The 24,678-nt window shown below is 40.2% G+C and overlaps 1 protein-coding gene across 5 annotated transcripts; it reads right to left on the bottom strand.

The window, feature by feature from the left end:
- Window positions 1-8,172: 8,172 nt before the first annotated feature.
- LOC110891200 lies at window positions 8,173-23,724 on the bottom strand. 5 transcript variants are annotated; one of them, XM_035980120.1, is made up of 4 exons: window positions 23,383-23,722; window positions 13,987-14,406; window positions 9,628-13,895; window positions 8,173-9,417 (listed from the first exon to the last, which is right to left on the bottom strand). In XM_035980120.1, the coding sequence occupies exon 3, from the start codon at window positions 10,733-10,735 to the stop codon at window positions 9,659-9,661; it is 1,077 nt and encodes a 358-aa protein (XP_035836013.1). In that variant the 5' UTR covers window positions 10,736-13,895; window positions 13,987-14,406; window positions 23,383-23,722; the 3' UTR covers window positions 8,173-9,417; window positions 9,628-9,658. The 5 variants fall into 5 exon arrangements, 3 of the variants coding, with proteins under 3 accessions (XP_035836013.1, XP_021994588.1, XP_021994587.1); XR_004873010.1 differs by lacking the exons at window positions 8,173-9,417; window positions 9,628-13,895; window positions 13,987-14,406 and adding exons at window positions 18,603-19,116; window positions 19,258-19,878; window positions 19,968-20,113 and having other exon boundaries at window positions 23,383-23,717; XM_022138896.2 differs by having other exon boundaries at window positions 8,173-13,895.
- Window positions 23,725-24,678: the final 954 nt, after the last annotated feature.

Here is a 24,678-nt window from a genome sequence, read left to right as displayed (position 1 = left end):
CTAGCTTCCCTTGATTTTCCTTTTTGCTAGCTTCATTGTTTCTGAGGACTAGATCCCCTGGTTTGAATCGTTCATTCTTAACCCTCTTGTTGTAGTAGGCTTCCATCTTTTGTTTGTATTTGGCTTCTTGTATTGCCGCTTGATCTCGGGCTTCCTCTAGGAGTTGTAAGTTCAACATGGTCTCATGTTGATTTGTTTCGGGATCCATGTTGACAATTCGTTGGGTTACAACTCCTATTTCAGCAGGGATTACGGCCTCGGATCCAAATACCAAACTATAAGGTGTTTTCTTGTGACTTGTTTTTTCGGTTGTTCTAATTGCCCATAGAACGCTAGGCAATTCTTCCAGCCAATTGCTTTCATATCTTCCCAATCTCGTCTTGATGCCTTCCACAATACTTCGGTTGGCTCTTTTGACCTGGCCGTTTGACTGCAGGTAAGCCACTGAGCTAAAGATCTGGTTGATCCTGTATTCCTTGCACCAAAGGCTGAAAGGTTTCTCAGCAAATTGCTTTCCATTGTCGGTGACAATTACCCCCGGCAACCCATAGCGGCAGATGATGTGTTCCCAAACGAAGTCTATGACTTGTTTTCCCGTGATCTTGGCAAGGGGTTTAACCTCTGGCCACTTGCTAAAGTAGTCGATTGCTACTAACAAGAATTTTACTCCCCCTTTGCTTGGAGGGAATGGCCCAACAATGTCCATTCCCCATTTATGGAATGGCCATGCCGAGATTATTAGAACAAGATCATGTTTGGGACTTCTTGGAATTGGGGCATGGATTTGACAGACATCACATTTCTTTAATTGTTCAACGGTGTCACAATGCATCGACGGCCAGAAATATCCAAGGTTCATGAGCTTTGCGACCACCGACCTAGCTCCAAAATGAGCTCCGCATATTCCTTCATGTATTTCCTTGATCAAATACTTGCTTTGTTCAGGACCAACACATCTTAGCAAGGAGGCAAGGTAACCTTTTTTGTAGAGGGTTTCTCCTTGCAACACATATTGTCTTGCTTTGATTTTAACCCTTTCGGCTTCTATTTGATCATTGGGTAGTTCATTACTTTGGAGGAATTTTTTGATGGGAGTCATCCAATTTGGATCTTCCTCGGTGACCACATCTTGTACTTCCAATTCATCGATCGATGGGGCCTTCAACACTTCAACCAACACCTTTTGAGTGAGGTGGGCGAAGGTGAGGGATGCTAATTTACTCAAGGCATCGGCCTTTTTATTTTGAGACCTTGGAATTTGCTTGATGCTGCATGTTTGGAAGGTGTTCATTAACTCCTTGGACTTCTCTTTATATCTCCTCATGTTGGGTTCTTTAGCAATATAGCTGTCGTTAACTTGGCTTGAGACTAGCAATGAATCTGTGAACACTTCAAGCTTCTGAACTTTCATTTCGTTGGCCAGTCTTAAACCAGCGATCAATGCCTCGTATTCAGCCTCGTTATTGGTGGTCTGAAAATTAAAACGGAGGGCATATGTAGATTCTAACCCTTCAGGGTTGATTAGAACTAAACCGGCTCCTGACCCTTCAACGCTTGAAGCCCCATCAGTGAATAATTTCCAGGCTTCAGGGTTGGAGGGTTCAGTGGTTGTGGTGTTTACTTCGTCAACTGTTTGGCTTGGGACTTCTACCAGGAAATCAGCCAGAACCTGAGCTTTAATGGCTTTTCGTGGGACATAGGTGATGTTGTGTTCACCTAGTTCCACTGCCCATTTTGCTAGCCTTCCAGAGTTTTCAGGTTTTTCAAGCACATTCTTGACAGGTTGGCCAGTGACCACTTGTATAGGATGTGCTTGGAAGTACCTCCTAAGCCTTCTAGCTGTTTGAACCAGAGCTAGGGCAAGTTTTTCGAGGGGAGGGTATTTGGTTTCAGCTAATTTTAGAGTTTTGCTGAAAAAATAAACGGGTACCTGAGCCTTGTCTCTTTCAATGGTAAGGACTGCGCTGATGGCTTCGTCAGCAATTGAAAGGTACACCGATATTACCTCCCCGGTTTCTGGTGCTGCAATATCTGGTAGGGAGGCCAAGTGCTGCTTCATTTGATTGAAAGCTTCTTCAGCTTCATCAGTCCATTTGAAATCCTTCTTGTCTGAGCAGTTCTTGAGCGTTTTGTAGAAGGGCAGAGATCTTTCGGCCAATTTTGAGGTAAAACGCTTCAAGGCTGCAAGCTTCCCATTTAAGCTTTCAACCTCTTTCTTGGTTCTTGGTGGTTTAGCTTCGAGGACAGCTTTTACCTTGTTAGGGTTGGCCTTGATGCTTTGCTTTCCGACGATGTGACCCAAGAATTTTCCTTCCTCAAATCCAAACGAGCATTTCTCCGGATTGAGCTTCATGTTTACCTTTCTGAGGTTCTTGAAAGTTTCTTGAATATCGTCAAGCATTTGGTGTTCCGTCTTGCTTTTAATAACCAAGTCATCAACGTATGCCTCCATGTTTTTGCCGATTTGGTTTTCGAAGGCCTTGTCGATGAGTCGTTGATAGGTGGCACCTGCATTTTTGAGGCCAAAAGGCATCTTTTGATAACAAAAGATACCTTTGTCTGTGTGAAAGGCTGTCTTTTCTTCATCCTCCTTCTTCATGAGGATTTGGTGATACCCTTTGTATGCATCAAGAAAGCATTTAAACGAATATCCTGTGAGGGAATCGACCTTGAGATCAATTTCCGGTAGCGGGTAACAATCTTTGGGACAAGCTTTGTTAAGATCTTTAAAATCTATGCACATTCTCCAAGAGTTGTCGGGTTTCTTGACCATAACCGGGTTTGCAACCCATGATTGGTACTTGACTTCTCGGAGAATGCCGGCCGACACAAGTTTTTCAACTTCTTAGCAAGCTGCCAGGCTTCTTTCGGGTGCCAGGCTTCTTTTCTTTTGGACCACCGGTTTGACATCCGGTGGTATTCTTAACTCGTGCTCGGCAATGTTCCGAGGGATCCCAGTCATATCTTCAGGACACCAAGCGAATACATCACTGTGATGTGTTAGCAGCTTTTCAAGGTATGAAAGGGTCTCCTGGGAAAGGTTTGGGTTGACCCTTATTCGTTGCTCAGGGTATTTAGGGTTTATGACCAACCCTTGCCTGTCTTCCTCACTGTTCGAGCTTTCACCCTCAATTATGTAAGCTTCCTGCGAGGGTTGAAGGGTTGCTATCCCCCTTTCAGTAGGGAATTTGACTGTGCCATGGCCAACAGACACTGCCATGTAAAATGCACATTGTCCGGGCCTCCCTTTGATTACGTCATAACTTGAGGGGATGTTGATAACCACAAAGGTTAATGATTGGGTTCTCTCTTTCGATCCTTCGCTGAAACGAACATCAAGGGTTAGCTGCCCCAGAGGCTTGAGGGGTATATCGGTGATACCCTTTATGGAGGCTCCGGAAGGTTGAAGCCTTGAACGTTCTTCATTGCTTAAACGGTTGAAGAACTTTTCGAACATGATTTCAGTGGCTGCCCCTGTATCTATGTATGCTTTACATGTTTGCAGTGTTCCCACTGTGGCTTCTACCACAAGGGGACTGGGAAGCGGGTTCTTCTTCGTAGGGGGGAAGCAAACACACTGAAGCTCCCAAGCTTCCAACCGCTGCCTTTTGTGAGGAACCTTCTCATCAGAGTACACCATATTGACTTCCTTCCCTTTGCTTTCAGCCATCTTGTCTCGAACTCCTTTTACCAAATGGGCGAGTTCTCCTGACTTAACAGCCTCTTCAATTCTCTTTTTTAGTTGGAAGCAATCGTTGGTGTCGTGTCCCTTTTCTTCATGAAACTCGCAGAATTGTGTGGAGTTCTCATTTTTTCTGCTTTTGGGGAGAGGCCTGGGGGGTCTAAAGTTTTGTTTAACTTCTTCTGTTGCCAGGATTTCCTGAGGGGTCTTGGTGAGGGGAGTGAAACTTGTGCCTTTGTCTCTGCTTGGAAGGTTTCGACCTTCAGTCCTTCGTGAGTCTGAACCCTTTAGGCGCCTGTCGTAGGAGTTGAAGTTTCCCCTTTTTCTAACCGGGCTATTGCTTCGCCAGCCGGACCCTCTTTTCCTTTGTTCCTTGATGTCTATAGCTTCCTCTCCCCGAATGTGAGATTCAGCCCTTTCAAGGGCTTCTTCCAGGGTTTTGGGCAGAGATTTGTTGAAATCTCGTGTGAGGTACTTAGAGGTTATGGCATTCATAAAGCCAGCCACTCTCATTTTCTCATCTGCCCCTACATAGGTCAGACCTTCCTTCTTATATCGTTCAATGAAGGCTTGAAGACTTTCATCATCACGTTGTTTTATCTGGAAAATTACTGTTGCGTCTTTGACATATCGCCTTTGCTGGGAGAAGTTTGCCAGAAAACCCCTGCTGAGATCATCAAAGCTTCGAATGCTTTGAGCAGGTAGGTCGTTGAACCAAATTCTGGCGGATCCAACAAGAGTCTGTATGAACATTAGGCAACATTCAGCGTTTGACCATTTTTCTATTCGAGCTGCACCGGTGAAGATCTGGAGATGGTCCTCGGGATCTTCAGTCCCATCATACGTCCTGATGTGGGTTGGCATCTTGATCTTTGATTGAAAATCATAATCGGCTATCTGCCTTGAGAAGCATGAGAGGTTGCTTGGCTTATAGGGTTTAGCCAAGTCCTCTTCAGGCCTTGTATCCACGTTGTTACTATTGCCGTGATTCCCCTGAGTGGCTAGCACTTGATTAATGAAGTGTTGCCACGGGAAGTTGGCCATCATCTGGGACATCATATTGGGTATGAGGTTGAAGCCTTGAAGGCTTCCTGGACCACCCGAGCAGTTTATTCCAAGAGGGGTGCTAGTAACAGCACTTCGTGCTAAAGGAAGCACGGACAGAGCTTGCTCCCATGTGGTAGTTAAAGAAGCTGGATAGCTTGTCACCGGGGACTGTAGGAGCTGGTCAAGCGTTAGCTCATGTCCCAGAGGAGTACCACTAGTAATTGGTTGGGAAGAGAGGATAGGATGTACCGTAGGATTTGTCATAGTGGACAGATAAGGGTGAGGGTTTGGAGGGTTGTTGGGACCAGCCTCACTTCTTGTGGTAAAAGGAGGTAGGGGTGGCCCGGGAGACAGCGTTGGCTCAGGTTTGTCATAATCTAAACGAATCCTTATACCCTTTTCCCTTTCTTTACTCACATGTTGGTTAAGAAGTGACCTTAACTCGAGGAAATTATTAGCGACCCCCTCGGGGGTAAGTTCAACACGCGACGGGGTGTCAGATACACCGACATTGGGGGATGGAGCCCCGGATCTGGATGGGGTTGGGGTGTTGAAGGTAAGGAACTCGGGTGTGCTCCCCGGAGTCGAGAAAGGTGTTGTTATAGTCGTATGAGCTTGGCCACTACCCGGGGTGGAAGTGTTAGGGATCTGGTTCACTTCTCCCGGAGATCCACTTTCAGACATGGTGACTTTGAGTGAAGAGAGCTACACTACTAGGTCTTTTTTGAGAAGAAATAGCGGTGTAGCCCCACAGTGGGCGCCAACTTGTTGATGCAACAAACACGAGACCAAAGATGGTAGCTGAGTTGGTTAGGCAAAGAGGTTGAAGGGTTCAACCTTGCCTAACGCAGGTCGCGGGGTCCCCCCACGTTTGCAAAACGTGGAAGGAGGTTCACTAGTATGTAATTGTTGTTTGCTGAGAGTTCTTTCTCCGAGACGTGCTCGAATCCAGAAGTGAAAGCAAACAGAATGTGTGTGGTGGATGTGATAAGGAGTAACTTGAGAGTGAGCAAGTACTCCACGAATGACCAGAAATGAGGGAATCTCAGCTGATCGAAGAATGTCTTTTGGGGTGAATGAGCTGTCTTCTTATAGGGGAAGACATCTCCTCAAATAGTATGTACAAGACTAGTAAAACCTGTTTGCAGTGGAGGGTTTCCCCTTTTGGGGTTGAAGGCTTTTGTCCCCTGGATAATAGCATGTATTGTGCAGACCTGCTTTGCTTTTGCGAGCGTGGGTTGGTGAAGCGAGCTCGGATGTGACTGATTACTGTTCCCTCCTCGCTTTTCCCATTTCACAGCTTTTCAACCATTGAACCGTTTAACCCTTTAAGCACTTGCATGTTTAGTCACTTTATTTAGTCTTGGGCTACCCCCGTCATCACATTCAAAATATTTACTAATACTCCCCCGTAGTCGAAACAGGCGGTTCACGGATGTTGAGAGTGGAACGGAAGTCATCAAAAAGAACCCTGGGTAGACCTTTTGTGAATATATCGGCTATTTGGTAGCAGGAGGGAACGTGCATAACTCGAACGTGACCTTTTGCAACTTTTTCGCGGACGAAATGTATGTCCATCTCGATATGTTTCGTACGCTGGTGTTGGACGGGGTTTCCAGCCAAGTAAATGGCGCTGACATTGTCACATTTAACCAAAGTTGCATGGTTTGGAGAATGATGCAGTTCTAGAAGTAGATTCCGGATCCAGCAGACTTCGGATACGACATTGGCAACGCCTCTATATTCCGCCTCAGCGCTCGACTGGGACAAGGTGGGTTGTCGCTTGGATGACCAAGATAAAAGGTTATCTCCCATGTAGACACAGTAACCCGAGGTTGAACGTCGTGTATCGGGGCAGCCGCCCCAGTCGGCGTCTGTGTAAGCCACTAAGGATGCTGTTGAAGATTTGCGAAGATGTAAACCAAAGTTCAATGTTCCCTTAATATATCTTAAAATCCGCTTCAAGGCATTCATGTGAGACGACATCGGGAAATGCATATGCAGGCAAATTTGTTGGAACGCATAAGAGATGTCCGGTCGTGTAAAGGTTAAGTATTGAAGAGCTCCGGCTAGACTTCTATATTCGGTGATGTTTTCCCAAGGAGTGCCCGAGTTCCGGCTCAGTTTTTGTTGGGTATCTACTGGTGTAGTTGCTGGATTGCAATTCGAGAGACCCGCTTTCTCGAGAATTTCACGTGCATATTTTTCTTGAGAAAGAAAAAGAGAGTCTGCATGTCGTGAAACGGATATACCGAGAAAGTATGTGAGTGGACCAAGGTCCTTCATTGCAAATTCCGTAGAGAGAAGAGACATGAACCGGTGGCGTAATGCATCTGATGACGTGATGAGAAGAATATCAACATAAAGTAAGATGAAAGCCATGTGAGAGCCACTATTGAAGATAAATAAGGAGTGATCGCATTGACTGTGTTTAAACCCGATGCTTGAAACGTAATCTACGAATCGTTGATACCATGCTCGCGGTGCTTGTTTAAGTCCGTATAACGACTTCTTAAGAAGGCAAACATGGTTAGGGTGTTGTGGATCCCTAAAACCCATGGGTTGGTGCATATAAACCGTCTCGTTCAAGTGGCCATGAAGAAAAGCGTTTTTAACGTCGAGTTGATGAATTGGCCATTTGTTTGTTAAAGCGATAGAAAGCACCGTTCTGATGGTGGTGGGTTTAACAACGGGGCTAAAGGTTTCCCCACAGTCAACTCCAATATGTTGAGAGCGACCGTCGCAAACAAGGCGTGCTTTGTATCTTTCTAGAGAACCGTCCGCTTTCTTTTTGTGCTTAAAAATCCACATGCTTCTTACTATGTTCATGTCCGGGTTTTTTGGTACTAAGTCCCACGTCTTATTAGTAATAAGTGCTCGGTATTCGTCAATCATGGCGTTTTTCCAGTCCACGTTGGAAAGTGCTTCAGTTGGGTTTTTGGGAATAGGAGAAATATTAGAAGATGTGGTGGTGTTAAGGTTGAAGTGAACTTTGGGTTTGACTATACCAGACATAGAGCGAGCATGGATAGATCTAGTGGGATGTTGTGGAGATGTATGATTAGGTGGAAGGTTGGGAGAATGTGATAAGTGAGGTATAGATGATGATGATGTAGAGGATGTACTGTGCGTATTAGGAAATGGGGAGGGAGGTTGGGAAGTAGGAATAGAAGGTGGGTCAGTGGAGGGGGAATTAAGTGGGGTAATGTTTGGAGAAGTGGGGTAATTTTGTGGTTGTTGGTGAGATGTAGGTGTGGAGGGGGAATTAAGTGGGGTAATGTTTGGAGAAGTGGGGTAATTTTGTGGTTGTTGGTGAGATGTAGGTGAGGAGGGGACATGCCAGAGAAGTGGATGAGGAGAATTAGTTAAAAAGTCATAGGAGGGTTGGGTAGTAGATAAGTTGGAAAAAGGGAAAATAAATTCATCAAATATAACATCACGAGATATAGAAATTTTGGAGGAGTTGAGATTGTAACATTTATATCCACGGTGACTTGATGGATAGCCAAGAAATACACAAGGAGTGGATCGATCCGCCAACTTATGAATCATTGACGAAGGTACTAATGGATAACAAAGACAACCGAAGATACGAAGATGATCATAAGTGGGTTGGCGATGATATAGAGAAAGAGTTGGGGTAGAATGATTTAAAACTTTGGTGGGTAAGATGTTTAGCAAATAGGTTGCATGTTCAAGGGCATGATGCCAAAAATTATGTGGGGTTGAGGATTGTGATAAAATGGTACGCATGATATTATTAATTGAGCATATTTTTCTTTCCGCTTTACCATTTTGAGAAAATACACAAGGAGTGGATCGATCCGCCAACTTATGAATCATTGACGAAGGTAGTAATGGATAACAAAGACAACCGAAGATACGAAGATGATCATAAGTGGGTTGGCGATGATATAGAGAAAGAGTTGGGGTAGAATGATTTAAAACTTTGGTGGGTAAGATGTTTAGCAAATAGGTTGCATGTTCAAGGGCATGATGCCAAAAATTATGTGGGGTTGAGGATTGTGATAAAATGGTACGCATGATATTATTAATTGAGCATATTTTTCTTTCCGCTTTACCATTTTGAGAAGAAGTATAGGGGCAAGAGAATCGAAAGGTGATGTCATGGGTTGCAAAATAATTGTGAAAAGAGGTATTGTTATATTCTTTTCCATTATCACATTGTAAGCATTTAATTGAAGCATTAAATTGGGTAGAAATGAGTCTGTGGAACTCTTGGAATTTAGAAAATACTTGTGCTTTGGATGACAAAGCATAAGTCCATAAAAATTTGTTTTGTCATCCAAGAAAAGAAGGTAGTAGCGATGTCCGTTGGAAGATAAAACTGGGGACGTCCACAAATCGCTATGTATAATGTCAAATGGTAAATAAGTGCAAGTAGTAGACATAGAAAAAGGAAATTTAATATGCTTGCCAAAAACACATGGTTCACATACATGAGACTTGGTTATATTACTGGAAATACTAGATAAACAAGGTTTCAAACAACTCAAAATATTATTAGAAGGGTGCCCAAGACGTCTATGCCAAGTGTCTTGAGACACTGCCAGAAATGTGGAGGCGGGAGAAGTGAAAACTTGAGCTGTTGAAGTGGAAGGTAGCGTCAATGGATAAAGGTCACCAGTGCTATCACATCGGAGAAGTGGCAGCCGTGTTTGGAGATCCTTCACATGAAAACCAAAGGGATCAAACTCAATGGAAACATTGTTGTAGGTGGTGAAACGACGTACCGAAATAAGATTTTTAACCAGATTAGGTGCATAAAGAATGTTTTTAAGTTTGAAATTAGGAAAGGGAGAGGGTAAGGTATGATTTCCAATCGCATGTATTGGAATTTTAGTGCCATCACCGAAGATAATGTTTCGAGCATTAACCTTATTAAAACAAGACGTAAGATTAGTAGGGTTATGCGTCATAATACATGTAGCACCGGTATCCATGTACCAAGTGTTGTCTGGAGGATGCAAAGATAAAGTGTTGAATGCTTGGTCTAATTCCGTTGGTGTGTAACCGGTGGCTGATGCATGGTAAGCCTGTGGAGTTTGGGGCTGCTGAGGACGTGGTCCTAACAGACCTGGTTGAGCGTTGGGAGGGGTAGGGCGAGGTGGTTGTGATGTGGGGTAGGGGCAAGGTGGAGGAGGCCAAAAGTATGTGGGAGATGATCCAAACCAAGGAGAAGATTGGACGGCAGAAGTTGGTTGAGGGTGGGCAGTCCACGGGTATTGAGGCCATTGTGGAGAAGGAGAAAGGGGTCCATGATGGGGAAGGGTTTCTGCCCCGGCCACGGCCGTGACCACGTCCGCGACCACGACCACGACCACGGGTGTAGGTGTGAACGGGAGGGGGTGAGGGGTTTGACGGCAATGATGGAGGAGAGGATTGATGAGAGGTATTTAAGGCTGTGTCATGAGAAACCCGGTTAGCCTTCGTGGTTTCTTCAAGAATGAGTTGAGATCTCGCTTCGTAAAAGGTTGGAAACGGTTTGGTATTTTGTAAAATGGAGGCAATACCACCGTATGCTTCATTCAAACCAGTAAGAAGTTGTATGACAAGAGTATGTTCAGTGACCGGCGATCCAACGTTCGCCAGTTGATCGGACAGAACCTTGACTTCTTGAACATACGCAGCCATGGATGGAAACGAGTCAAGTTTGACATTAACAAACTTCTGATGGAGAAGCACAGCCCGGGTGGCCTGGTTGTCGTGAAAGATGCTTTTCAGGGCAGTCCATGCATAGTGAGCCGTTGAATCTGGACGGATGATGGTGCTGAGAAGATCGGTCGATATGGTTCCGTAGATCCATTGTAGAACGATGGCGTCAAGCCTTTTCCAAACGTCGCCAGTGACAGGGGATGAAGACTGGTCATCGGGTTCTTTTCCTGCTTCTGTGGATGCAGCAGGAGGTTTGGTTTGAAGGCGAGGAGACAGGTGATCGATGACTTCATAAGCGCGGGAGTTTGAAGAGCTCAGCCCAAGAGGCATATTGGCTAGTTTCTACTTCAAGAGTGATGGGGATGAGGTTCTTTATGTTGTTGACAGTGATTGCTGGGTAAAGCTTAGGATCCATTGGAAGAAAGAAAGCAAGAATTGAAAAAAAAAATAGAAGTAGAGTAGGTTGCCGGCGCTGGAGAAGATGGTTACACTGATACCATGTCAGTTTTGGAAAAGTTCTCCGTTGCTTTCATTCCTCACTGTTTGTTACAATATATAGAATACATAGGATCCTTAAAACTAGGTCAAAGCCTAACCGTATGCTATTGACTAGATACAAAACAATACATTCAAAATATTTACTAATAGTTTGGACTAGGTTCAAAAAGTTGGGGAAACTTTTGATCACCGTGAGTTCTTGATAGTGATTCATTCTCAAAAACTGAAAACAACGTTAGGCTCGTCATGAAAATGAGAGATTAGGGGTTGTTTCTCGTAACTACCCTCCGGCGTGAGAATAACAATCTCTTTAGTGAGTAAAAGTGAGAGTGGGAGCACCGAGAATTGAATGAATTCACCTAATGGAGAACTGTGATAGCTGGGATAGTGAGAAGGTATTGGATGAGAAGTCGCTTTCAGGATATCCCTTTTGTCCCCCCTACGCTGGTCGTTAGTGACAGCAAATGAGGGTGTGTATTCGCGAAACGTCATTGGCTAGAAATCGCTATCAGGGTGTCCTTGTGGTCTCTTCTATAATAAGCGTTAGTGGAGGTTAAGAGGAGCAGGAATCCGTGAAACGTGATTGGTTAGACATTGCTATCAACTGTCCTTTTGTCTCTCATGCGATAATCACTAGTGGAGATTAAAGATGAAGTGATCCGTAGAACATCATTGGTCAAACATCACCGGATGTCCCTTTTTGTCTCCAATGTCTTGGTGTATGTGACGTGACGTGTGGTCGGTGGTCCCCGTGGGTTGTTTGTCCTTACTAGTTTTCTTGGTAAGTTTGGATTTGCCCTGAACCCACAAAGGATCTGAGCCCGTATCTCTTCACATGCATATTGATATTTCATGATCCCTCCCTTGTGTTACTAAAAAGATATGATACGTAGCTTGATTTGGTTACTTTTGTTTTGTAAATGTATATAACTAAAACCAACATTATATGATTGATGATAAAAAAAAAAAAAAACAATCTAAAAAAAAACATAACCGAACCATCAATTCTATTTTTTTAGTATCATATGTGGCGAGTTATCAAAATTGGTTGGTGATTGACTTTGCTTCAATGAATATATCCGATTCGGATGGTGTACATTGTTACTATTTCCTCAGCTTTGTAATAACTGGTGAGATTTTTAGTTTTGAATGTAGTGTAAAGATCAAATATAAAATACCTTTAACGTGAAAAGTGAAGGTGACTTTTTTTTTTTTTGACTTTTTTTTTCACATCTTATTAATCACTAAATAATGTCATGGGATGGTGAATATATGGTATAATCAACACGACTAACACCCTTATCTTCCATTAGGAAGCACTGAATAGTGGCTCTTAATGACCAATTGTGCACGCATTGCTTTTTCCAAATTCGTTAATGACCTATAGTAAAATGTGGTGTATAATATAATGTTTGGATGTGCTTTCACTTAAAATAATGACAAGTTTTGATCATATAAAGAAAATATAAAATTTATTTGTGTGACACATTTGAGAGACTGTGAACCAAGCACACCTTAAGAGACTTGACGCTCTCATGTTTATGAAAGTTATGACTAATGTTGAGAAGCAAGAAGTTATTTACACTCGGTTTGAAAAAAATTACATGTTTTGTCATTTATGTTGATGCCATGTTTCAGCGGTGTCCTTTTGCACGAATTCAATTGATTAGTTTTGTAGTTAATTATATAAATAACTTAAATTTCTAGATCGACACTACATGGTTAGGGTTAAAAATCCGTTTTTATTTTAACGGTTAGGGTTATAAAGCGAAACATGGTTGGTGAACAAAAAATAAAAACCATGTAAAAACCTGGTCCGGGTTATAAACCGGTTCATGAGGAAAATGTTTGAACTGGTCAAATCGATCGGGATTGGGTTATAAACCGGTTCATGAGGATGTCATTACGTCAACATGCAAAACTGATAGTAGCGGTTTATCTATGAGAGTTCCGTTTGTGAATAGCGAAAACAATATCACATCTTCTGGTGGATTAAATGATGATACAACATTATTATGATACGAACTGAATCGTAATCAAATGATCTAATAAATAACTGTATGGATCAAAGTTACACTCTGAATGACTTTTACTTTTGTTTGATGATTTTCCTTTAAGTAAATTTTGATTTCACCCGTTTCAAAAGATGAAGATTACCTAAATCAACCAATTAAAAACACAATGTTTCTACTTATAAGTAGCAAGAACATTACCAAAACCAACATAACCAACAGCCAAAACATTACTCAAATTGACCCATTAAAAACTAAAAAAAAAAAAAACTTTGCGCAACTTTTGCCTTATTTGACCCGTTTGGAAAAATAAGCATTACCCAATTCGACACAATATTAAGTAAAGAGAACATTACTCAAATCACACTCTTTGAGCGACTCTTACCCTCTCTGCCCTGTTTGAAAAGTCGGCACATTTTCATAAAAATAAAAAATAACATGTAAATCAAGTAGAGATGAACATTTTGGTACCGGTACCAAATGATACCATACTATTTAAAATTCGGTATCAACTATTTGGCGTTTCGGATTGGATCGGTACTTTCGATTCGGTACAGTACCGGTATTTTACCTCGAAATACCGTACCAATCATTTTTGGTACCGGTACCAACATTCGACAAAAAAGTGTTTTGGGTCAACCCAGCTGTATAAAATATTTACCATTTTTTACTTGTTACACGAACTGTCCAACCCGCCTATTTCACCATCTCTAGATATATGGATAGCAAATCGGTGTGCTGCCAAGCGCTTCCATGAGATATTTATTTAGCCTTTTGATATTGATAATTATGAACTTTTTATTTATATGTGTGTGTTTGTATTAATGTAATTAGAGATCGTTACACAGTAGAGTAGAGTGTTGCTAGAAATGTGGTGTCCGCTCCATGATCAACGCCACTATAGCGCCCTCAACTGTCGCCGACAAGCATATCCAAGTAGTCATAGCCAGCTCAGCCGGACATGGCTTTAGCGTAATTCCCTACATAGTACAAACAAACACATTTTATAATTTAAAATAATTAATATTATATAATCATTTCTAATAAAGTATTAAACTTATAAATTCTTACTTGTAGAACCATGCAGCAAGACCAACTGAAACATCCGACTACGATCATAATAGCGCCCTTGACGAAGTGTCGCAGATCTAACCCATTGTACATTTCAGAAATAACGATGAAATCATGTGAGGGAGGGAGGGAGAGAGAGACCTGCCCAGAACAATGGCGAAAGGGGCCATAACAATGAAGGCGATAAACAACAAATACATAGCTACTATCCCATCATTCAAAGCAAGAACATCCATTCCCGCAAACCCGAATTGCAAACATATAACAAGAATAAGGGACTTCCCCTTTCTAAACATTTCACTCATTTGTTATATGTCTGCAACTGGGATATGCAGGATTAGACGTTCTTGCTAAAGTTTCTTTAAATGAAGGAATGAGTAGCTACGTATTTGTTATCGCCTTTGCTCAAGAACTTGAATCCTGCATTTGCAAACATATAACAAGAATAAGAGATTTCCCCTTTCTAAACACTTCACTCATTTCCCCTTACACCAGTTATATGCATCTTTACCCATCCCCACTATATATATATGTAAATGTATTTTATGGTTATTTATATAAATGTATTTAACGGGAGAAATTTCTAGGAAGCTTCATTTGTCTACCATTGGTAATGCGTTAAATCGAATATGAATGGTCCAGTTGTTTTCTACCCGAAAAAGAAAGTGTGAGGTATTTAAAGGTCAGGGATGGATGAAAAAAACGTTAAGGTTAAACTTGTTTATTTTTTAACGGCGAACAAAATTAATCCCGAGAACTCTCGAGAGACCCACTGGATCAAACAGAGTACTCTGAGAGTAATCTTAGTCCACCACCAATTTCGGGGAAAACCCGGTAACGCACCCGCCCGTAGGCACGACGGTGAAAATACCGGTAAAACTCATTTGGCTCAAGGATCGAACCCAGGTTGTTTCTCTGAGTTTCCTATCATTGTCCACAAGTGCCTCACTCTGCTACAAATGAGAGTTGAACTTGCATCTCCCAAAAGAAATGCAAGCCTTCACCACTTATCTAGAGATCATTGGCAAAGGTTAAACTTGTAATTCTCTTTTTTTCCTAACTATCATTGACCGGTCTACATTTACTACTAGAAAATAAACAAGATCTATCTTGACATGCAGACAATGACACACTTATTTTATGACATTTGAAAACGTGTGTTATGAAAAAACAAAATTCAATAGAGTTAATTGCACCGTTAGTCCTTGTGGTTTATAGAAAGTAACGGGTCAGGTACTAATAGTTTAAAATCACATTACGAGCTTTTTACTTTTCATTTTGTATCAGAGGTATTAACACTAACTTTTGTTAACTTTTCTGTCAACTTTGAATGAAATTACTAAAACACCCTTTTTCAACTACAAGGGTCATTTATGTAATGAGTTTTTTCTTGATCTAGGGACCATTTCTGTAATTAATCTCTACCAAAACATTCCACACGTTCAACATTTCCCCTAATTAAAGACACATAAATTCACCAATCAATTAACACAACAGATTAGAAAATAACTCACTTCTAATGTGTCGCCGCCACTTCTAGTTGCAGGTCTGGATGGCTAGCAGTGGTGGTGTCGGTTTGGGGTGAGATGGGCGGCGATAAGAGTAGAGGGGTGGTGGCCAACGGTGGTCGAACGCTTGTGACCATCATCATCATCATCGGCTATGGGGAACTGTAGCGATGAAGTTGCAAGGGGTTCGGATCTCAGGGGGTGTCGTGAGGCCGGTGGTTGTTTGGGTTGTGTGAGAGGAACAAGGTGGGTGGGGCTGGTTTGGGTTGGGTTTTAGTCAGGTGTAAAGTAATTACAGAAATGGTCCTTGAGTTAGTTAATTACATAAATGGTCATGCAGTTATTAAAAGTTAGTATTAATTACACAAAGGGTATTTTAGTAATTTTATTCTAACTTAACAGAAAAGTTAACAAAAGTTAGGGGCTGTTTGGCAACATCTGAATCAATAAGTGCTGAATGAATAAGAGGTCGGGTAAGAGGCTCTGAACCAGTAAGTGCTGAACCAGTAAAGTGATGTTTGGTTGCACCTCTGAATGACCGTGTAAAATTACATTTTTACCCCTCTGAATTTCTTTGTACAATTCAAAACCTCAAAACTACTGCATAAGCCACACAATTTGTACAATTCAAAACCTACGAAATTTCTAATTTTCAACTATCATAAGCCACAAATTCTCAATAAACAAACCTCAAAAACGATGAAACCCACAATAAACAAAACCATAAACCTGCTGCAAACATGGATGGACGGTGGCAGTGTGGAGGAGGCCGTCGGCGGCGCTGTGGAGGAGCAGAGGCGGAGGAGGCTGGCGGCGGCGCTATGGAGGAGTAGAAGAGGCGGTTGCGTTGTGGAGGTACAGAGGAGGAGGAGGAGACGGTGGCGATGTGGAGGAGCAGAGGAGGAGGTGACAGTGGCGCTGTGGAGGAGCAGTGGAGGAGGAGACGGTGGCTATGTGGAGGAGCAGAGGAGGTGACAGTGGCGGAGATTTGTGGATGAGAGGAGAGGAATGGGGCTGCGGAAGAAGATGGGTTTTTTGTTAGGGCACAACTGTCACAAGTATCATTCAGAGTTTAGTCAGACTCCACCCCATGTATGACTCGGTCAGACACAAATAAGAGGCTTGGTAAGTTTTAAGAGGGGTGAAACAAACAATCTGAAATCTGACTCAATCAGATATGGGGTATTAAGAGGCTATTAAGATGCAAACAAACAGGGCCTTAGTATTAATATCCCATGTTGTTAAAAAATGAAAAGTTAGAACCTGATAATGTGATTTTAAAATATTAGTACCTGACCTTGTTATTTTCTATAAACCATAGGGATTAACGGTGTAATTAACTCAATTTCCATGAAACTATGACATTCTTTTTTTTGTGTCATCTTTTTAACTTCATTAAACTCTTTTTGTGTCATCTTTTTATCATGTCATGTTATATTTTTTAAACACTAGGTTATAACCTGGTATATTATATGGGTTAAATTAATAAAAATATCAAATAGTTAACAAGGAAGATTTAACAATTATAATACAATATTTTTTGGAAGCTTTTCAGATATAGATATCCGAACAAAATTTTGTGTCATGTATCACTACTAAAAAAGACTTTTCATGACACGCGAACCATGTGATATAAGCAAAAATGCACATGTTTTTATAATCAAATTAAACCCACTTTTTCATTGGTTTTGTTAAAATATATTTGAAATAGATTTATTTTGGTTTATTTTTTATTTTCAGGATTAAGCGAACCCAAATTGAACAACGGAAGCAATTTGGTCAGTGTGAGTTCGGTTTGTTACAATATCGCTCCTTGCTATAGTAATCGAAAGAGAAAACCTTACATCGATCGAAAACAATAAGAACAAATATCAATACCGGTACCGAATAACATCGGTAAAGATACCTACAGTATATTTATTTTTATGGTTTTCAGTTTCAAAAATCTTTTCGTTTATACAACTGTTTCTTCGACGATAATTGAATACTGGTACTAGTATCATGACAATATGAATCGATCGACACCGTTCAAACAACATCGGTGTCGTATCAGTGTTCGCTTTTATCGTTTGTATTCGATGTAAAACACGTGTTGATTTCTATAGCGAGTACATGTATCATACCGGTACTATAACGAACCGAACCGATACCGATCCAATTCATGCGGAAACGTACCGTCAAAATGGGCAGAGATATAATTTGGAATGTCAAAAAAAACATAGATATGGATGGTAACGTTAAATATAATTTTTGTTTTAAAGCACCCGTGTTTAACATAATCCTCAGCCAAGAACAAATTTCTGTTTAAATTTCCGCTCTTATTTTTTCCTTTTATTTAATTGTAATAGTTTGTAATTTATTGTTTTCCTTTGTTTCTATATTGTAATTGTTTAACAAAAGTGTTTATTTATTATATATGCGAACGGAATCCTACAGAAAACTCGCATCTAAAACCCCACATTTGACTAATCTCATTCTTTGTGTTTCAAGATAAAAATAATTGTTTGGGAAGATGTCCTAACATTGTATTTCCGTGTTTAGGAAATAATATTGGAAAAAATAATGGTCTTTCTCGTATCTAGAGTAGAAAAAAAAACATAAAAAATCTCATAAATGTTAGGTAATATTTTAATCATTAAGATCATTAACCTTTTTTATTTCTATCTAAGAGACCAACTGAAACATCTGACTACACTCATAAAAGCGCCCTTGAGGGAGTGCTCTAAAAGTAGGGCTGTTCAAAAAGCCCGTGGCTCGAGGCTCGCTCGAAGTTTGCAAAAATCTCGGTTCGAAGTCAACTCGGTTTTAAACAAGCTGGCTCGGCTCGGTTTGTAAACGCGCCGAGCCCGAGCCAAGTAGGTTCGATTCGTGGCTCACTCATTTGGCTCGTTTAAATTAAACCCTAAAATATATGTGTATGTATTCTAATATATATTTAAGAAATGTTGTTTAGTTAGTAACATGGTTATTTTTTTATCGAAAGAAATAGATTCTTAAGCTATAGTCGTAATATTGGTTTAAAAGTATATATATATTAAGGTAAGTAACAAAGAATCTTTGTTTATTTTATTTATAGTTTGCCCAAAATTATTATTCTATTAGCTTAGCTTAAATAATGTTTTGTTTATTGTTTTTTGGTTTTATGTACAACATTATGTGAAAAAAAATACAAAAATATAAACTTTTGTTAAACAAACGAATCACGAGCTAGCTCGAGCTTTTGACGAGACGAGCCGACCTGAGCCCAACTTTCCGGCTCGTTAAGAAAAAATGAGCCGGCTCGGCTCAATTTTTAAACGAACCGAGCCTGAGCCCACCTCAGTTCGGTTCGGCTAGGCTCATTTACAGCCCTATCTAGTGTCCCGTTAACAGTGTCATAAGCATGGCTACTGCAACCCTGTTGGGGTTTGCAAGACTCGATGTTCTTGCTAAAGTTGCTTTAAACGATGGAATGAGTACGCCCCAATGTTGATGTCCAGATTTTCTACCGCCTATCAAACATCCGCCGTTAGCCTATGTTTATCGCATACTTCATACTTCATCTGATGAATTGATGGTAATAACCTCGTCACCGCAAACAACCATATAAAGGCCTGCAACTATGACAACTGCTCCAAGAACCCTATGACAACATAAAGTTAGCGGTCGTGGTTTTTGTTACTTATTTTTGAACCTTCTTTACCCCATAGAGATATTGAATACAGGGGGTCGTCGTATGTTTGGGTAAAATGGTAAATAATTAAGAACTGTTATATTTTTTTACCTTCCTAGATATGTTTTCTCGGCTAGAAAAATCGATCCCATGAAAGCTACAATTATCATACATAATGGGTTAAATGCAGTCACAAAAATCGGCACATTTTCATAAAAAATAACATGTAAATTAAGTAGGGATGAACATTTTGGTACCGGTACCGAATGATACCATACCGTTTAAAATTCAGTATCAACTATTTGGCGTTTCGGACTGGATCGGTACTTTCGATTCGGTACGGTACCGATCATTTGTGGTACCGGTACCAACATTTGACAAAAAAGTGTGTTGGGTCGATCCAGCCGTATAAAATATTTACCATTTTTGAATTGTTACCCGAACTGTCCAACCAGCCTATTTCACCATCTCTAGATATACGGATAGCAAATTGGTGTGCTGCGAGGCGCTTCCATGAGATTTTTATTTAGCCTTTTGATATTGATAATTATGCAACTTTTTATAAGTGTGTGTTTGTATTAATGTAATTAGAGATCGTTACACAGTAGAGTGTTGCTAGAAATGCGGTGTCCGCTCCATGATCAACGCCACTATAGCGCCCTCAACTGTCGCCAACAAGCATATCCAAGCAGTCATAGCCAACTCAGCCGGATATGACTTTAGCGTAATTCCCTACATAGTACAAATAAACATATTATAATTTAAAATAATTAATATTATATAATCATTTCTAATAAAGTATTAAACTTATAAATTCTTACTTGTAGAACCATGAAGCAAGACCAACTGAAACATCCGACTACGATCATAATAGCGCCCTTGAGGAAGCATCGCAGATCTACCCCATTGTACATTTCAGCTTTTTTATTTGTTTTTCCTTTTGTCCAAAATAGCTCTAGTAGTGGCCCTTTAACCAGTGTCATTAGCAATATAACAAATAATAGTAATAGTATTAGTAGCAATAGTTGTTGTGATAACTGTAATACGAATAAGATTATACATAATGAAAAAAATAAGAAAATAATAATAAGATCTAAATATTTTATAATATATTGTGGGGTGTCATGAAAAATTAGTCAAAGCAAATATCGTGAGAAAAAGGAAGTCAACGCAAAATCTCATGAGAAACTGTGTTTGTGAATTGATATTCTAGGAGAGTTCTAATTCTTCCACTAGACTGTTTGAACTTGTTGTGTTAGTTATTGTAACTAGGTGTTTGATGAGTACTGAGTGAGTAGAGGTGAAAAGTAGTGAACTATATCAGAAATAACGATGAAATCATGTGAGGGAGGGAGAGAGAGACCTGCCCAGAACAATGGCGAAAGGGGCCATAACAAACGATTCTATACTCGTTACTAGTTACTACTGATTAGCTTGTAACCCGCTGATCCGTAAAACAAACGATTAACCCAACACAAAATTGGAATCATTTCTTAACTGGGCATGGTTCTTGTATGTGAGCTAGCTAACATGAACAACTTGCATTGTTGCCTTTTATTAATATTTTGTACTTTCATCTTTGTTAGGTTATCTTTGTTAGGTTACCTGATTTGATCAGCTGTTGATTGTGGTTGGAGATGTCGTTTTCAAAAAATGTAATTCCCATAAGCATCCCATATGAAGAGATTGAATCAGCCACCAACAACTTTGCCGACGAGAATCTCCTCGCACAAGGTTCCTATTTTAATGTTTACAAAACACAACTCCTGCACTCAGGTGACATGGTCGATATTGTTGCACGCAAATCTCTGAATGATTGCTATACTGATTACGAGTTGTCTATGTCTAAGAATCTCAACCACAAAAATATTGTTTCGGTTTTCAAGATTTGCGTGAATAAAGGTGAAAGAATCATCATTAACAGGCATTATGCGAATGGAAGTCTTAGTAAACATTTAAGTGGCCCAACCTCCCTCACTTGGATGCAAAGATTGCATATATGTGTGGGGGTTGCAGATGCCTTGAAATACATCCATTATGATGCATTTGAAGATGAGTATATCATACACAATAACGTCAACTCCTCAAAAGTTTTACTTGATCAAAATTGGGAACCTAAGCTACATGGTTTTAGATCAGCTAGTAAAGTTAAAAAGCACCATCTTGACCTTACTAATAGCTTTTATGGCAAGTTAGAATAGAAGGATCCAGCATATGAAAAAACCCGGGGATTTAATCACAAGTCAGACGTCTTCTTCTCATTTGGTGTTTAAATCCCCGGGTTTTTTCATATGCTGGATCCTTGTATTCTAACTTGCCATAAAAGCTATTAGTAAGGTCAAGATGGTGCTTTTTAACTTTACTAGTTGATCTAAAACCATGTAGCTTAGGTTCCCAATTGTGATCAAGTAAAACTTTTGAGGAGTTGACGTTATTGTGTATGATATACTCATCTTCAAATGCATCATAATGGATGTATTCCAAGGCATCTGCAACCCCCACACATATATGCAATCTTTGCATCCAAGTGAGGGAGGTTGGGTCACTTAAATGTTTACCAAGACTTCCATTCGCGTAATGTCTGTTAATGATGATCCTTTCAGCTTTATTCACGCAAATCTTGAAAACCGAAACAATATTTTTGTGGTTGAGATTGCTAGACATGGACAGCTCGTAATTAGTATACCAATCATTCAGAGATCTGTGTGCAACAATATCGACCATGTCACCTGAGTGCAGGAGTTGTGCTTTGTAAACCTTAAAATAGGAACCTTGTGCGAGGAGATTCTCGTCGGCAAAGTTGTTGGTGGCTGATTCAATCTCTTCATATGGAATGAGCAGCTATGTATTTGTCGTTTATTGCCATGCTTCTGCCTTCCTTGTTATCATCACCTTTGCTCAAGAACTCGAATCCTGCATTTGCAAACATATAACAAGAATAAGAGATTTCCCCTTTCTAAACATTTCACTCATTTCCCCTTAAAGCAGTTATATGGAAATATGCATCTTTACCCATCCCCACTATATGTATATGTAAATGATGTATTTTATGGTTATTTATATAAATGTATTTAATGGGAGAAATTTCTAGGAAGCTTCATTTGTCTACCATTGGTAATGCGGTTAAAATGTATTTAAATCGAATATGAGTGGTCCAGTTGTTTTCTACCCGAAAAAGAAAGTGTGAGGTATATTAAGGTCAGGGATGGATGAGAAAAACGTTAAGGTTAAACTTATTTATTTTTTAACAGCAAACATAATTAATCTCGAGCACTCTCGGGACACCCCACCCACTGGACCAAACGGAGTACTCTGTCTAAGAGCAATCTCGAGTACTCTCGGGACGCCCACTGTAAGCCTTCCACCACTTGATCTAGAGATCATTGGCAAAGGTTAAACTTGTAATTCTCTTTTTTTCCTAACTTCCATTGACCGGTCTACATTTACTACTAGAAAATAAACTTGACCGGTCTACATTTACTACTAGAAAATAAACAAATCTTGACACACGCCCATTTTATGACATTCGAAAGCTTGTGTCAAAAAATAATGTCATGATTTACAAAATTCAATAAACATATGACACTCTTTTTTGTCTACAATCTTTTTAGTGTAACAAAAAAAAAAAACAAGATCTATCTTGACACGCAAAAAAAAACAAGATCTATCTTGGCATGCGGACAATGACATAGTTATTTTATGACATTTGAAAACGTGTGTCAAGAAAAAAATTGTCATGGTTTACAAAATTCAATAGAGTTAATTACACCGTTAGTCCCTGTGGTTTTGTAACAACCTGGGTATTAACACTAACTTTTGTTAACTTTTCTGTCAACTTTGAATGAAATTACTAAAATACCCTTTTTCAACTACAAGGGTCATTTATGTAATCAATTTTTTCTTGATCTAGGGACCATTTGTGTAATTAATCTACAATGTTTAAACCATCCTGTCCATTCAACATCTTCAACAGAGTACAAATGGAAAAAGATTAATTAACCATAAATCGAAATTGAGAAAGTAATCTCCACAAATAAAAAACCTTTCTTAGAATTTTGATCGAACAATTGGTGTGCAAAGTTTCATCTCAGATTTTAGCAAATAAAACGCTTCTTTTTTGTTTAATTCTCGCCCAAATGTCTACAAAACATTCCATACGTTGGTTCAACATTTCCCCCAAATAACGAAACATAAATTCACCAATCAATTAACACAACAGATTACAAAATAACTCACTTCTAATGTGTCGCCGCCACTTCTACTTGCGGATCTGGATGGCTACCAGTGGTGGTGTCGGTTTGGGGTGAGGTGGGCGGCGATAAAGTAGAGGGGTGGTGGCCAACGGTGGTCGAACGCCTGTGATGAAGTTGCGGATCTGGATGGCTACCACTTCTACTTGCGGATCTGGATGACCATCATCATCATCATCGGCTATGGGGAACTGTAGCGATGAAGTTGCAAGGGCGTAGGGGTTCGGATCTCAGGGGGTGTCGTGAGGCCGGTGGTTGTTTGGGTTGTGTGAGAGAGAGGAACAAGGTGGGTAGGTAGGGCTGGGTGAAGTGTAGAGTAATTACACAAATGGTCCTTCGAGTTAAAATAAAGTTAGACAAAATTACAGAAAACAACCTTTATGTTTGCCTCAAACTGCACTTTATATCTTTCACAATGAAATCGACAAAAACCAAAATTTATGTTCATTTTTTGTTACATGGTTCAACCTTTACCACTAACCCCATTAGATTTCTTGGTTAAGTTATCTCACATGCTTTGCATGTGAGGGTATGCTTTGCATGTGAAGGTATTTTAGTCTTTTTAAAATCCTTATTTTCTTTTCTATTTTTGTTTCATCAGTCAAACAACAAAGTCAACACCCCACCCCACTCCACACCTAGATCACCATCTCAGCCACCTTTCTCAACCACAACCACCTACACCATCCCCACTCGCCACACCAAGATCACCCATCTTATGAAATTTTCAATCTTGTCATTCGGTATTAATAAATCTTCAATATTCCATCCGGGTATCAACAAATTTTCAGTTTTTCTTTTTTTGGGTAAAGGGTTACCCCGGTGATTCTATTAAAACAAACCGCAAATAAGTACAAGTAGTGAGGATGAGTTCCACACTAGTTCATATATAGGACATGCCCCATATATGCAAACCAAGGAAAAACAATGTAACAATGACACCACATAACCTAGTCTACTTTACATCAAGAAAATAAAAGTAGACATGAAAATGTCATCAAAATCAATTTTTCTATCTGGGTATTAATAAAAAAATCAATTTTTCCATCTGGGTATCAAGAAAGTTCCAATCTTTTAATATGGGTATCAAGGAATTCACAATCTTTTCATCTAGGTATCAAGGAATTCACAATTTTTCCGTCGTTAGTCAACCTAAACGTCGATGACAGAGTATTCAACAGCTGACCAACAACACTTATACCTGTTAATCCGATATAGTAAAACGTGTCAAGCTTTGAGTTACATAACAACGGAGCGGTTATCGCGTCATGAGGAATCGGTG

The sequence above is a fragment of the Helianthus annuus genome, chromosome 11 (assembly GCF_002127325.2).
Source record: "Helianthus annuus cultivar XRQ/B chromosome 11, HanXRQr2.0-SUNRISE, whole genome shotgun sequence".
NCBI lineage: Eukaryota > Viridiplantae > Streptophyta > Magnoliopsida > Asterales > Asteraceae > Helianthus > Helianthus annuus.
The sequence above is the reverse complement of the archived record's forward strand: the minus strand, read 5'-3'. Positions and strand labels throughout refer to the sequence as shown.